The sequence below is a fragment of the Trachurus trachurus genome (assembly GCF_905171665.1).
Source record: "Trachurus trachurus genome assembly, chromosome: 11".
NCBI lineage: Eukaryota > Metazoa > Chordata > Actinopteri > Carangiformes > Carangidae > Trachurus > Trachurus trachurus.
The window spans coordinates 12,404,084-12,417,648 of NC_139904.1; the positions used below are offsets into that span (position 1 = coordinate 12,404,084).

The following is a 13,565-nucleotide window of genomic DNA, read 5'->3' on the forward strand; positions in this document are numbered from 1 at the left end:
ATGCTGACCAGCAGCTTTACACTCTCCATATTGTCTTTCGCTCCACAATCTTACGTTACATCTGAGGTTTCTCTGCCGTACAAATTTTTCTCTGTGGTTTGAAGCAAACTTGCAAGGTCCTGAAAAAAAAAAATCCCAAAGAGCAAGATATCATTTTCCCGCTCGTTGACCTCCATTTTCCACAGTGGTGAGCAGGAGGTCTGGGGACGATTAGAGGCTTCAGCTGCGGCTCCATCCTGCCACCACCCATTAAGTCATGATGTGTACAGTACAGGAGGTTGATGTGATGAAGGCTTTCACCCTCCTCTACTGTGTGTGTGTGTATATATGTCTGTGTGTGTATGTCTGTGTGTGTGTGTGTGTGTGTGTGTGTGTGTGTGTGTGTGTGTGTGTGTGTGTGTGTGTGTGTGTGTGTGTGTGTGTGTGTGTGTGTGTGTGGCATTTTAAGATCTCTTGATGGTCCACTGTGTGATCTGATGAAAAAAATTAACTTTCATTCCCAATGTGAAATATGACATGATGAGTTCGTCCTGAAACTTCACATACTAACATGTGGATGTGCTGCCCCCTGCTGCTCTAACACAATACCTACACTACAGTATGGTTCAGTTCAAGGTGCATGGGTAAAAAAAAGGTTTGATTAAAAAGAAATAATAACAACAACAATAATTATAATGAATGTAATTACAATAAATTACCTCACACTGAAGAAATTCCCTTCAGTATGATTTGAGATCAGTGATGTTGACCTTTGCATTTTCGCTACTGTTCTGTTCGATTGTTTTCTGTTATCTGTGCTGAAATTTTTCCTGTTTTTACATATGTTTTGTTCTGTTATCTGTAAGGCGACCTTGGGTTCTTTGAAAGGCGCCAACAAATAAAAATGTATTATTATTATTATTATTATTATTATCATAATCATTATTACATATTATATAAATTGTTCCCCACAGATGTCCCTGAGATGTTGTATTCATGACCACTTTATAATCAGAGGCAAAGTTAAGCTTGATCAACAAAATATAAAACTTATTTTATTAAAGAATTACACACAGTAATAAAAAATAAATCTTTATGGTCCCACCCAAAAAGAAAAAAGAAAAAGCAAAACAATGTGTGTGTAGTAAAAATTTGTTTGATTTGTTCATCAAGTGACGGAGTCAGCCGTCAGCAGGCACGGTAAGTTGTCCCGAGAGAGAGAGAGAAAAAAAAAAAGCATCATCAGTTATTTCCAGACTCCATTAAGAGCACAGTGTTGTCGACCTCTGTGTTAATCAGCCGACGCTCTAATGGTGTAACTGGCACAGTCCTGGTCTGAGGAGATCCTGAGCAGAGCACCGGCTGCATGAATCACCGTCAACAGAAAACAAGCCTGAGCTCGACAGGGTTTGTTTTTCATACCGGGGGGGGGGGGGCGGGGGGGATTAAAGCCACTTTAAGCCACTCAATAATTCAACGCAGAACCAGCAGGAACATGAAAGAAGTGCGTACCGTTTTAGAGCGTGAACACTTTGCCACATCTGCTCAAGTCAATGGAGCGTTTACACCGAGCTCAGTTTGACAGCTTTCGCTTAACAAACTGAACCAGAAGTACCTTCAGGAAAAGTAGTTTCGTAGCGCAGAGTGTGACGGGATTCACTGGCACAAGGAGGTAAACATCACTGACAGGATTCATTACCAAGTAACACCAAGATCTGTTTTACATAGAGGCTTCATGTATTTATATACCGGTAATACTGGACATGTGCAGTATTGGATTCATCGCCTCCTGTGAAACCAGAGCAGGAGAACCAGGTGGATCAGATTTAGTCCCGCAGCTTGTTGAGTTCAGCAGCTGCTTCTCTCTAACACATTCACATTCAATCGTGCACACGGCGAGGCAGCATGTGCGGAACGAGAGGCCCGTCGTCTGCCTTCACATTATTATCATCTCCGCCTCACTGCACTTCAGGTAAACTGAAGATTTTACACACGTCACTCGTCTGCTCCGTGTGTCCTTCAAATGGCGTTTCCATTCAGTGGGGCAAACGTTAACCCACTCAGGTCGCGGCTGGACGAGCTCGCCGCCGGTCTCCACACGGCGCCCTCCGCCGAGGTGCCGATCTCAAACACTTCGTGGATGGCTTTTCGGAAACAATGAAAGTTGTACTCTATCAAACCTGCAAAGAGATCACATAAGTCGTTTAAAGTAGGGCTGAAGAGTCCAATTACAAATGTGTTAATATGAGCTTTTGCAATGAAAAAATACAGAATCCTAGCCTAGAAATCTAGACGCACCCTAGCGGCAGCAAATATAGGAACTTTTTGAGTCTTGAACACTGTTTGTGTTCACCAATCACAGCGCTCTATCTGTTTAGAGAGTCGTTGGGTGGGCTTAACGCGATGACGACATACTTGCGACGGTGAAAAACATGACAAGATGGCTTTGGCAAAGGAATCGTTTGAATCGACGTTGGCATCAAAGAATTAAACTATTAATTTTCTTTAAAAGTTGAGCAAGAAACTGCACTGAAGTCATTCATTTCAAAGAAAGATGTATTTGGTGTTTTGCCGACGGGATATGGGAAAAGTTTAATCTACATCATCCTGCTCTTTGCTCTGATTAGTCGTAGCGCTACCCTATTGCGTGCAGAGGCCGTTTGAAAGACAGCCTTCATCCCGCCCCCTGGATTGAGCCGAGGTCTACCGGTCGTTGCCAGACTAGACATGTTAATGATATAGTCTGGCTTGTCAGGCTAACAGAATCCAAATTCTGAGCACAATGAACACACACACTAAAACACTAACGTTATCTGGTAACAGTTTTACATTTTTGTCAGATTTATACTTTCATTCTTACTTATTCCCTTCCTTAAAAACAGTATGATCGTTTCTAGTTAACACATTAAATCCTGTTTGTCACAAAGATACAAAAACCCAAGTGTGAAAACAGCACGTCGTAGCTTTGAGGAGGTTCAGGAGGTTATGGGCTGGTTCCTAACTTGCTGAGCTTCACACTGACAACGTGACTTGAGGAAGTTAATTTAACACTTTCTGTATGTGTGCAGATGCAAAGAAGGGGACACAACTATTTCCCACAATGTTGAAAAAAAATATCTATATATATTTTTAAATGTTCTCTTTGTTGTTGTATTTCAGTCGCTAACAACCAAAAATGTGGTGAGCCTTTTACTGTTTTATTACGTTACATGTTTTTCTCCTTTTTTGTCCACCTCCACTGTCAATCAAATCACTACTTTAGTGAATTAGTGCTTTGATTATTTATTGGACTGTTTAGCGGGTGTTTTTAAGTGTCTAAAACACTTTTTTTTTTTTCATTTTAAAACTTCAAACTATCCCTTTAAAGCTACATTTTGAACACCTTGTTTAATCAAACTACAGAGATTGGCCATTTCTAAAAGCTAAAAACTACCCACCTTTCCTCTCAAAGCTCTCCTCTCGGAGGATGCAGACGAGAGCGAGGAACTTTGTGACTTCTTTCAAATAAAGCACCGTGGTGTTGTTGAGCTTGATGATAGCCAAAGACTCCTTGTCGTAGGCAGAGCCGCTGCCACCCTCCATTTGTCTGCCAAGAGTAACAATCAGCTTTTAACTCTGAGTTGAAAAGAAAAAAGAAGAGGATATGATCTTTGCCAGCACGTGTACAGTACACCGGCTCTCACCCGTAAATGCCGGAGAAGTCAATGACAACGTCGATCATGTCACAGCAGAGCTCGTAGGACTGCATGTCCACGGGGGAACTGTCTGTGGCCACGTAAATCTTGCTAACGACATCGAACAGGAAGGCTTTCTCAATCCCAGAGTGCTAGAGAAACAAAAAAGATGGGTCACAATAGAAAGTGCAAAAACTACTACACTTTTTCTACTACTTTTTCCGTTTTGACTCAAGTTAAACAAAGGAACAGAAAATAAAAACAACCTACGGATATGAAAATGTTCAAAAGGTTCTCCAGAGTTGGCAACTGAGGAATGAGCTTCTGGACGACTTTGCTGAAGGCCTCGAATATGGAGTGGTCGTAGATACTGGTCAGGTAGAGGCTGAGGAGGGAGAGGGAGACACTACAAAGTTACAGTGGCAGCAAACCAGTTGGAGTAAAAACTGGAAAATATGAATGTCATCACCACATCTGAACACTGTAAGTTTTTACAATGATGGAACAACACTATTGCTGCCACAATAAACTCATAACTACATTTTAAATGTCTGATATGACTGACAAACTTCCGGCGGTGGCGGCGGCGGCTACGACGACCGGAGGGGAACCGTAAGTTTCGCTTTTAGCCACCACGTCTCTCTCTCCACGCAGAGGGGAGGGGGGGGCGATGATTCGTACCCGTGCAGGGAAGTTACATAGTGCAGTTTCAGCCGACGCGACCCGGCTCAGGCTGCAGCGGCAGCACCATTCATCCTATTAACCATTTTTCTACCATTGCAATGAGTCTGGAAACATTATTTTAAGGCCGAAAAACTCCGCAATGTTACTTTAAAGTTAAGAACAAATTTGAGAACTTTGAGTTTTTTCTTAAGAAGAAAGTTGAGAATATGACTTCTTCTCTTTTTTCCTTCTTAAGACTGAAGTTAAGAAAAAAAATGACACTTAAGAAGATTTTTTTTCTTAAAGGGATAGTAACATTACCAACTCACGTATCCCACTCCACCCAGGGTTAGCACCCGCCGATCAGCAGTTGGTTAGGTCCAAATAAAAACAGTGTTTTTCCTGCACTTTGAGGGGCTGGAAAAAATTATATTATAGCGAACAATGGAACTGTGTATTTTTTTTTCAGGTAAAACCTCTTTTAGGCCGTGAAAATAGGCCGTTTCTTTGGGTCTGTTCACAACACTGTATGTTGTAAATCTCTGGGCAGGGCTATGGCCTGGCGTTGCTAACGGGAGGAGTGCAGAGAGTCTTCTACTGCAATTAAAGTACTTAAAGGCCCCATGGTATGAAAAATGTGATTTTGGTTATTTTTTGGTGCTTGGGGAGGTCTCTGGGCCACGTATATACTGCCCCATGCATCAAATTGGTCATAAACGGAGAGACACACACCGCCCATCTGTAGGAACATTCTATTTGAGACGAGCAGATAGCACTTCCTCCTTTCTGTGATGTCACACACAAGGTAACTCCGCCCACCGTGACCAGTTGTTTTTTTTCAATTTGTATGAATGCAGCTTAGGTTTCAGTTACTTGCCTGTGATTGGCCCGACCACATGCCACTCTAAAACAGTCAGCCAATCAGAGGAGAGGTTCTCATTCTCTCTTCTGATTGGCCAAATGACCTGTGCCTGTTAGAACTCCAGAAAGAGGCAACAGAAAGGGGCAATATAAACGATATTAAGCAGATCACTGGTACTCAAAACCAATGATACATTTTGTTAGGGATATCAGCAGGTAAATAAACCCAGAGAAAAGTGCACAGCATGGGGCCTTTAAGGGCTATTTGTAGATCATACAACCCCACTTAAAAAAAATGCTACTATCCCTTTAAGAAGCTTTTGTGAATCTGGGCCTTTTTACCTGTCAATCTCAGATTTCTACTGTCGATTAAGATTATCCGAAGCTCCTGATGTGTGTGTGTGTGTGTGTGCAGGATTTCACACAATACACCACTGCAACATGATTCGCTGATAGGAAACCAGCATGAACAAGATCATATAGAAAAACACTGACAAGTGTGCAGGTTATTTTATAAACTAAATGGACTTCTTATTATGGTGATGTCAACACTAATGAAGCTGAGGCTGTGACGTCAAACATGCTTCCTGCGTGATGCCTGTGATGCTTTTATACTGAAAGAACTGTAAAGGGAACCAGCAGGAAAAAGTGACTCGAGCTGTTTCTAAACACTGCTGATTTACTGCTGTTTACATTTCACATAATTTGAAGTCACTGACAAAAAAACAACTGAATTTTAAAGGGACAAAAAGGCTGAAATCGCAATATCCTAATTTGGAAGTGGGATAGTTTTCTCTACGGTGGACTGAACAACACAGAGAAATTAATATACTGCAGTTTGTTGGCTCATTTGTGTGGTTACCAGCTCTTTGTCTAAAAAAACAGACGTTCGTCCTATTAGGTAGGGGATCTGCAGCCACAACCTGCTTTAAAACGCTCAGAAACTGCAAGAACCTGAAGTATCTCACCTGTTCAGACATGTCCGACACTCACCTGAGATGAACTCTCTCCAGGTTGGCATCTGCCAGATCATCGTTGGCCCTCTGATGAATATCTCGCTGCGTTTCTATTTTGTGGTCGTCCGACAGGCCGTCCACTTTATGGATGAAAACCTCAAAGTTGATGTTCGGATTCACTTTGTAGGCTCTGGACACAGTGAGATTCAACCGCCCGAGAGCTTCCACGTAGTCGTCCTAATAACAGCAGAGACAGATTCAGGCACAGGAAAGAGGTGACATGTTAATTCATCTCACACGGGAAGCATTTAAAAGCTAAACTATAAGCTTTATTTATCCTACCTGAGCGTCAATGACAAAGATTAAAGCGCCGGCTCCCTTGAAGATCATCTCGCTGTCAAACGTGGGGTCGAAAAAGTCCACCTGTCCGGGGAAGTCCCAGATCTGGAAGTTGACAAAGGAGCTGCTGGAGATGTCGTCCTTGTAGATTTTGTTGGTGCTCTCGAGGAACAAAGTCTCGTTTGGTGACATTTTGTGGAATACAACCTGAGAAAAGGGGCACAGCACAATACAGTGTCAGAAAACATGTTTTATTTTAACAAAACAATAATACACAACTTGACAGGTAAAGTAACAATAATTACATGGTGACTGACACATGATGAGTCTGTCTGGTGGTTATAATTGCATATAACACACTTACTGACCACTTCATCTTTTCACAGTTTTTATTTTCAGTTCTTTCTTCTTTCACTTTCAGGGGGAAAAAATAATGTGTAAAACGAGTTGGAAAAGTCTAAATAGGACAACTGAAATGCACTTTATTCTGGTGCAGTGTTTTATTTAGTTTTAACTACTGCTTTTTTTTGTTTTTTGTTGTTGTTGTATTTATTACCTAGTATATTTCAGCTTTTCCTATGCAGAGTTTATTTTTGGGTTTTTTCACATTATAACTTAGCCTACTTGATGTTTTATTTGTAGTGGACTAAATATCATGGAGGTATGGCCTATGGACTAACTATTTGAACCCTGCTATGGGTGACTGTGAAACCATTGGCGTCTTAGTCTACATGTAAATGTGTTTTTATTTTATTTTATTTATTGTGGACCTATTATGGCTTTTATATCAACTCTGTACTTACTCTTACTTTTTATGGACCACTTTTGGATGGACCCCTTTTGAGTCCCGAATAAAGGCTATTATTATGATTATGATTATGATTATTATTGTTATTTAGTTATAAAATAGTATATTGTTAAACATAATTATTACCTTCTGGATGGACGACTTTCCGCTCCGCCTCAGCCCCATCAGCAGTATCCTCGGTTGATCAGCCGGTGTGCTGTTTTCCTCCATGTCCGCGTCCTCCTCCACCCCATAACCAAAACTTTTAGGAAACGACCCCACGACTCCGTAACTCCCCGCTAACGCTGGCTCCTCACCGTTAATCGACATCCTGTACTTTATAAAAAATAAATAAAAAATAAAAAGAAGAAGAAAGGAAGAAAAAAATCCGTCTTTGTTGTGCACTCCTCTAGTGTTTTCAACTTTTAAACAATCCACTTCCGAGCAAGATTGTTGTTGTCGCAATGATTTAGCATGGCAGGCTAGTAGACGAGTAGCTGGAGCGTGGAGTTTCTCTGTTAAAACACGGCGACAAACACCAAACTTAACTATATTTGGGTTTGAAATGAACGTTTAAAGACCTTACAATTAATATATAATATTGACAAATATCGATTCGATCAAGAAAGGAGAAAGCGACTCCAAGAAGTACACTTTGTTAGACATTTCCACCCACTTTTGTGTTGCCAGGTTTGATTAAAAAGGACCCGAAGTTTTAATTTTACTTTTTTATATGCATATAATGAATATGATGTCAATTAGATGGAAATGTGATACATTTTGAAAGCTTAATGTCTCATGGGTAGGAAATAAACCGATTAATTGTTACAAAATGTAGCTCTGCCCAAATCACTTCTTATCTCCGAACAAACGGAAAACAGCTACAAACTGGCACCCCAAGCCAGCGTTCGTTTTTAGCCCCGCCCCCGAATCTGATTGGTTGTTCAGTCCAAACATGGTCATATGACAATAAGTAGCCCAACAGAAACAGGAAGGGGACACAAGCGGTGAGTAATCTGTGCGTAGATTGACAATGTTTTAACTTATATTTGGCTTGATAGAAGGAAAACGGTGGTTTATTTAAACCGTGGCTTGATATTTAATCTTTTTATAGTTTAATTGAGGCTCTCAATGGCACAAAGACGTAAATAAGTATTTATTTGATGTAAAATCTGAGCTTTTAGCTTGTTCGAGCTAATTTAGAAGTGATTCTTTGACGCATTTAAAATATTTCGTTTGTTAAAGTATAAACTCAGAGCTCATTCACTGCTATGAATGTGCTTTTGCCGATTTATCTGAGACAGTGCTGTGATAATCGATTGAGAGTGCAAGAGATAACAGGAAGTGATAACGTTACTGACATTTTGATAAGAACACACAAACAACAAAATAGACAGCAGGTACTTTAATGTGCAATTGCAGTGTAAAAATGACTTGTAATGCTGGATGGGAAGTTTGAGCTCCCTGTGAAATCACTGGCTCAATCTTCTTTCCACATAAAATCAAACCTGAGAGTCCAAATAAGAGAAAAGGACATCCACATCTTTTGTCCTCATCTGTCTTTTCCTCTTTCTAACTTGAGTTTGCTCATTGCTTGTGCTTTCAGGCTCCAGTATGACAGCTGCAGCCCTCCTGTGTTTCCTCCTGGCTGGTCCAGTGCTGCTGGTCGCTGGCGGCCCAGCTCACGACTCCAACAACGGGACCACACCAGTGGTGCTGTGGCACGGGATGGGTGAGTGACTGTGCTGCTGATCAAGATACTGAAATGATGAAAACATAGCCTAACAATAATAATAATGTTCACAATGTCATATGAGATCAGATGGGGAAAGTAATCCTGCAAGACAAGTTACTTCCACGAAAACACATTATGCATCCATGTTATCACCTGTTTTGTCAGCTGATAATAAAGAGTGAATATGTGTGTGTTGCTCAGGTGACAGCTGTTGTAACCCTCTCAGCATGGGAGCGATTAAGAAGATGATAGAGGAGGAGGTCCCTGGTGTGTACGTGCTCTCACTGATGATTGGGAAAAACGTCATAGAGGTGCGTTTACACTACTAAGCAATTTATAGTCTCATTATCCAGTTCTAAAGTCTGTAGTCAAGTGTACAGGAGAAAATATATTCACACTTTTTTTTTTTTTTTGCCTAAGCTCTTTTTGTTACTTTAAGTAGCAGAGGTCCATTTTAGAGCAATGTTTTATCCATATGATGTCATTTAAAGATAAAAAAAAAAGTAGATATTTAAACCTATTTTACTCAGATTTCATTTTATTTCTGAATAGAGAAATCAACTCCCCTCTTTCCTCTTCAACAAACTCACAGTTCATGTAAGAATATGACACATTTAGCCAAGAATGTTGCATGTGAACCAAACGGCTTTGATTGATTCATCCACATGACATGTAAGGATTCCTATTCTGTGATATTTGCAGTGCTAGTGGCGCGAGTTACATCAGAAAAATAGCTCCTTTACAACACGACTGTGTAATTCTTCTGTGTTAATATTCATAGCAGACCAGTACGACTCTGTTGCCTTTCGCTTTGATCCGTCGCAACACCGTGACTTTATCTCTTCTCGTGGACGGGAGCTCGTCTTCTTCTTTTAATCTCTCCGTCATGCTTTGAACTTTTCATGTTTCTCCTCCTGCAGGACACAGAAAATGGGTTTTTCATGGATGTGAATGAGCAGGTGTCTGTGGTCTGCAGTCAGCTGGCTCAGGACCCCAAGTTGAAGGGAGGATACAATGCTATGGGCTTCTCCCAGGGGGCGCAATTTCTGTATGTATCTCCGGTTCTGGACGCTGAATGGTTTTGTTATGTGAATGTGAGAGAAACTGAGCAGATCCAGTGTTGGGTTAGATTCCCTTCTTGCCTTATTCTGTTTCACAGCAAAGTAAATACAGGATCTAAAATAAGTGTCACAGCTTCTCATGTTTGACAAAGATAGTATCAGTTCACATCCTATTGTCTTGGCCTGTTTGTGTATGAGGAAGCTCACTCCCACTCCTCCTGGTTCCTCTCCTCACAGGAGGGCCGTGGCTCAGCGCTGTCCCTCTCCACCAATGAAAACCCTCATCTCCATCGGTGGTCAGCACCAGGGTAAGTTCACCATGAGAAACTACAACACCAGATAAACTCACTTCCCTGAGAAAAGCAAACTGTACTCTCAGTCTAACCACACCATGCCACTGTAATAAAGATATCACTGAGTGTCAGTGTGATATATGTGTGATATGAAACTAAACCGACTATAAATCATCAGGTTTGTATCCAAATTTCACTGACGTCCAAAATGTATTAGCATAAATGTCTGCTTCTGGTCCTGTTTCTGCCTAAACCTTGGATGTCTATAGTTCTTACACTGGAAAAACATGTATATTAAAACATATGATTTGTTATAAAGCATAACATTCTTACAAAAACTAGGAGTTTATTAGCTAATTATTAGCAAAACAAAATCTACTCTGAATAAACCAAACATCTAGAATATTGATTAGTTGAAAAACTCATGAAACAGAAATTAGAATTATAAATGGTTCAAACTGTCTATAACAATAAAGGATAGGCAAGGCAGCTTTATTTATATAGCACATTTCATACCAAGAGACAACTCAATGTGCTTTACATAAAAACAAAACATTTAACAGTAAGAATTGGAAATGGGGGAATAAAAATGTAAAAACAGACAATACTTAAAAATTAAAATTAAACCCAAAATAGTAAAACAAATGAAAAGGGAAACACTAAACATACAATTAAAAGCAAGAAAAAAAGAATATAGGAAAGTACAGAAAAAGAGAGAAAAAAAATACAGTGTATAATAAAAACTAGACTAAAATATGAGTTAGTATAGCATTACATATAATATCATGCACATCCTGCTTAGATATCATTTAAAGTTCAACGTTGCTGTATGAATAATGGATGTTCCGTGACAGACTAAACTATAGTAAAAACAACTTCCACACGATCAAGTGTCATCAAGTATTTTAAAACGACCCGTTCAGATCGGATTTTTGTTTTGATGATGAAATTTAAATTCACCCTCAGCTTTGACAAAACAATCTAACCTCAACGTTCTCAAAGATAAAATCAGTTTTTTGTCAGTAGACAATGTTCGAATCTCTTCTTTTCCATGTTGACACTGTTGACTATATATCTCCAGCCAAGTCTTTTATTTATAGCTTCTCCATCTTTTTTTTTTTTTTTTTTTTAACTCGGGTGGACAGTGTGAATGTGAGTCATCATCGTCCTCATCTTCCTCATCATAAACTCTTTGCCTCTGCACATCTTTGTGTTCCTTTAGGTGTGTACGGGCTGCCCAGGTGTCCCGGAGAGAGCTCTCACATCTGTGACATGATCCGCAAAGCTCTGAACAGCGGAGCGTACTCCGACCTGGTCCAGAAACAGTACGTCTCTCTGCACGACTTCTGTGTGTTGTGTAGCTGTCATCATGTGACATGCACAGCAACTCACTGGATGTTGTGTGCGTGTGTTTGTCTGTGTTATCAGCCTTGTGCAGGCGCAGTACTGGCACGACCCGCTGAACGACGACCTCTACAAGAAGCACAGCCTGTTCTTGGCCGACATCAATCAGGAGAGGGTCAGTAAGTCACAAATCCGTATAGATAGATAGATAGGTAGATAGATAGATAGATAGATAGATAGATAGATAGATAGATAGATAGATAGATAGATAGATAGATAGATAGATAGATAGATAGAAAGAAGAGTAAATACTGCTCACAGACTATTTCTCCTGTATGATATTCATGTGATTTACTTCTCTACTGTCTCATTCCAGTTATATAATAATAAAATAATCAGTTGCATTTATGTCTTTCTGCTTTAAAGGGAGTAAATGAGACCTATAGGAAGAATCTCCAGCAGCTGGAAAAGTTCATCATGGTCAAGTTCCTGCAGGACACGGTGGTGGATCCTGTTGATTCTGAGGTAACGCAGCACAACACACATGTGTATTTTTCTAAAGCAGCATCACTTACTGTCGTTGGAGCTGCCTCAGTTTACCAGAAGAGGTGGCGGTGCCGTAATGAGTTTAGATACAGAGTGTGTGTGTGTGTCTCTCAAAAGACGTGTCCTGATTCTTCTCTCAGTGGTTCGGCTTCCTGAAAACCGGCCAGGCCAAAGAGACGGAGACTCTGCAGGAGAGCGTTCTCTACAAAGAGGTAACGGTCTTTGTTGTGAGGATTGTGGATCAGTCAGTGCAAAGCTGTATTTAAAAAAAAAAACAACAATCACAAAACCCTGTTCATATTTCTTTTCATAATGTGGATCCAAATTTGATTGCAATCACATTAGGAGTTTGTCTTCTGTTACTAAAACAGACTGAAATGTAGTTGTAGCGTCTCAACTCATGAATCCAAAAAATGACTTTCAACACAATATGTGCAGTATATGTTGGAGACATATTTTAAAAGATTACAACTGAGTTAACTTTACTGTCTTGGAGATGTTGCAGTTGTTACCAAATACATCAAATAACATTAATATCTGCTCACAGCTGCATCATTTTAGTATTTAATCCATTGCACTTACTTCATATTAATATACTATTTAATGTGCATGTGAACTTATGACAAACTTGGTTGCATTTTAATTGTTCTTTTTGTTATGTACTGCTATTTTTATACTGTAATTTAAATGAGAAAACTTTAATTTAAAAAATTAAAAATTTTAGCATTACCTGTTACATAACTCATCAAAAACTATTGTAATATGTTTAATTTAGTTGACTATTCAAAGACAAACTTGCAGTTATTTTCAGTTTGTGTTGTTTAATTTATATAAATAAATAACAGAAAAGGTCTGAAATAGAGTAAACAGAAATCTGTATGTCCTCATTCAGGATCGTCTGGGTCTGGCGGCGATGGACAAAGACGGTAAGCTGGTTTTCCTGGCGACTAAGGGAGACCACCTCCAGTTCACCAGAGAATGGTTCAACGAGAACCTGCTGCCTTACCTGAAATGAAATAAGCCACTGTTGGTGTCAGGCTCTAACACCTGAACGTGAATTCATCGATTCAAGAGCAACAAAATGTAATAACGAGAGCTGAAAACACATCATTCATTTTGCACTGATCACTTGTCATCGATGCCGTTTTCTGTTGCCATGTTAATTTTAGCAGCTAATTTGTGTTAGTTCACTGTTTGTCCTACTAACACCAGACTGACTCATCTGTTAATGAGCCATGCTTGATAAAGGTCAATTTTTTTTTACTAATAAAATAAAAATCTGTACAGATGACATGCTGAGTTCAATAAAGAGAGACCAAAATGTGTT

The 13,565-nt window shown here is 39.8% G+C and overlaps 2 protein-coding genes across 3 annotated transcripts; one reads left to right on the forward strand and one right to left on the reverse strand.

Annotated features, from left to right (window-relative positions):
• Window positions 1-1,316: 1,316 nt before the first annotated feature.
• LOC310993561 (ras-related GTP-binding protein C-like) lies at window positions 1,317-7,936 on the reverse strand. Its single transcript, XM_083981948.1, has 7 exons — window positions 7,407-7,936; window positions 6,476-6,679; window positions 6,171-6,370; window positions 3,924-4,038; window positions 3,663-3,805; window positions 3,417-3,565; window positions 1,317-2,159 (listed from the first exon to the last, which is right to left on the reverse strand). Exons 1-7 carry the CDS (start codon window positions 7,587-7,589, stop codon window positions 1,999-2,001), a joined length of 1,155 nt encoding a protein of 384 aa, XP_083838074.1. The 5' UTR covers window positions 7,590-7,936; the 3' UTR covers window positions 1,317-1,998.
• A 307-nt stretch (window positions 7,937-8,243) lies between these two features.
• On the forward strand, window positions 8,244-13,563 carry ppt1 (palmitoyl-protein thioesterase 1 (ceroid-lipofuscinosis, neuronal 1, infantile)). 2 transcript variants are annotated; one of them, XM_083982664.1, is made up of 10 exons: window positions 8,244-8,266; window positions 8,866-8,991; window positions 9,196-9,305; window positions 9,915-10,042; window positions 10,293-10,363; window positions 11,571-11,673; window positions 11,777-11,867; window positions 12,119-12,217; window positions 12,379-12,450; window positions 13,131-13,563. In XM_083982664.1, exons 2-10 carry the CDS (start codon window positions 8,874-8,876, stop codon window positions 13,251-13,253), a joined length of 915 nt encoding a protein of 304 aa, XP_083838790.1. In that variant the 5' UTR covers window positions 8,244-8,266; window positions 8,866-8,873; the 3' UTR covers window positions 13,254-13,563. The 2 variants fall into 2 exon arrangements, with proteins under 2 accessions (XP_083838790.1, XP_083838791.1); XM_083982665.1 differs by having other exon boundaries at window positions 8,250-8,277.
• Window positions 13,564-13,565: the final 2 nt, after the last annotated feature.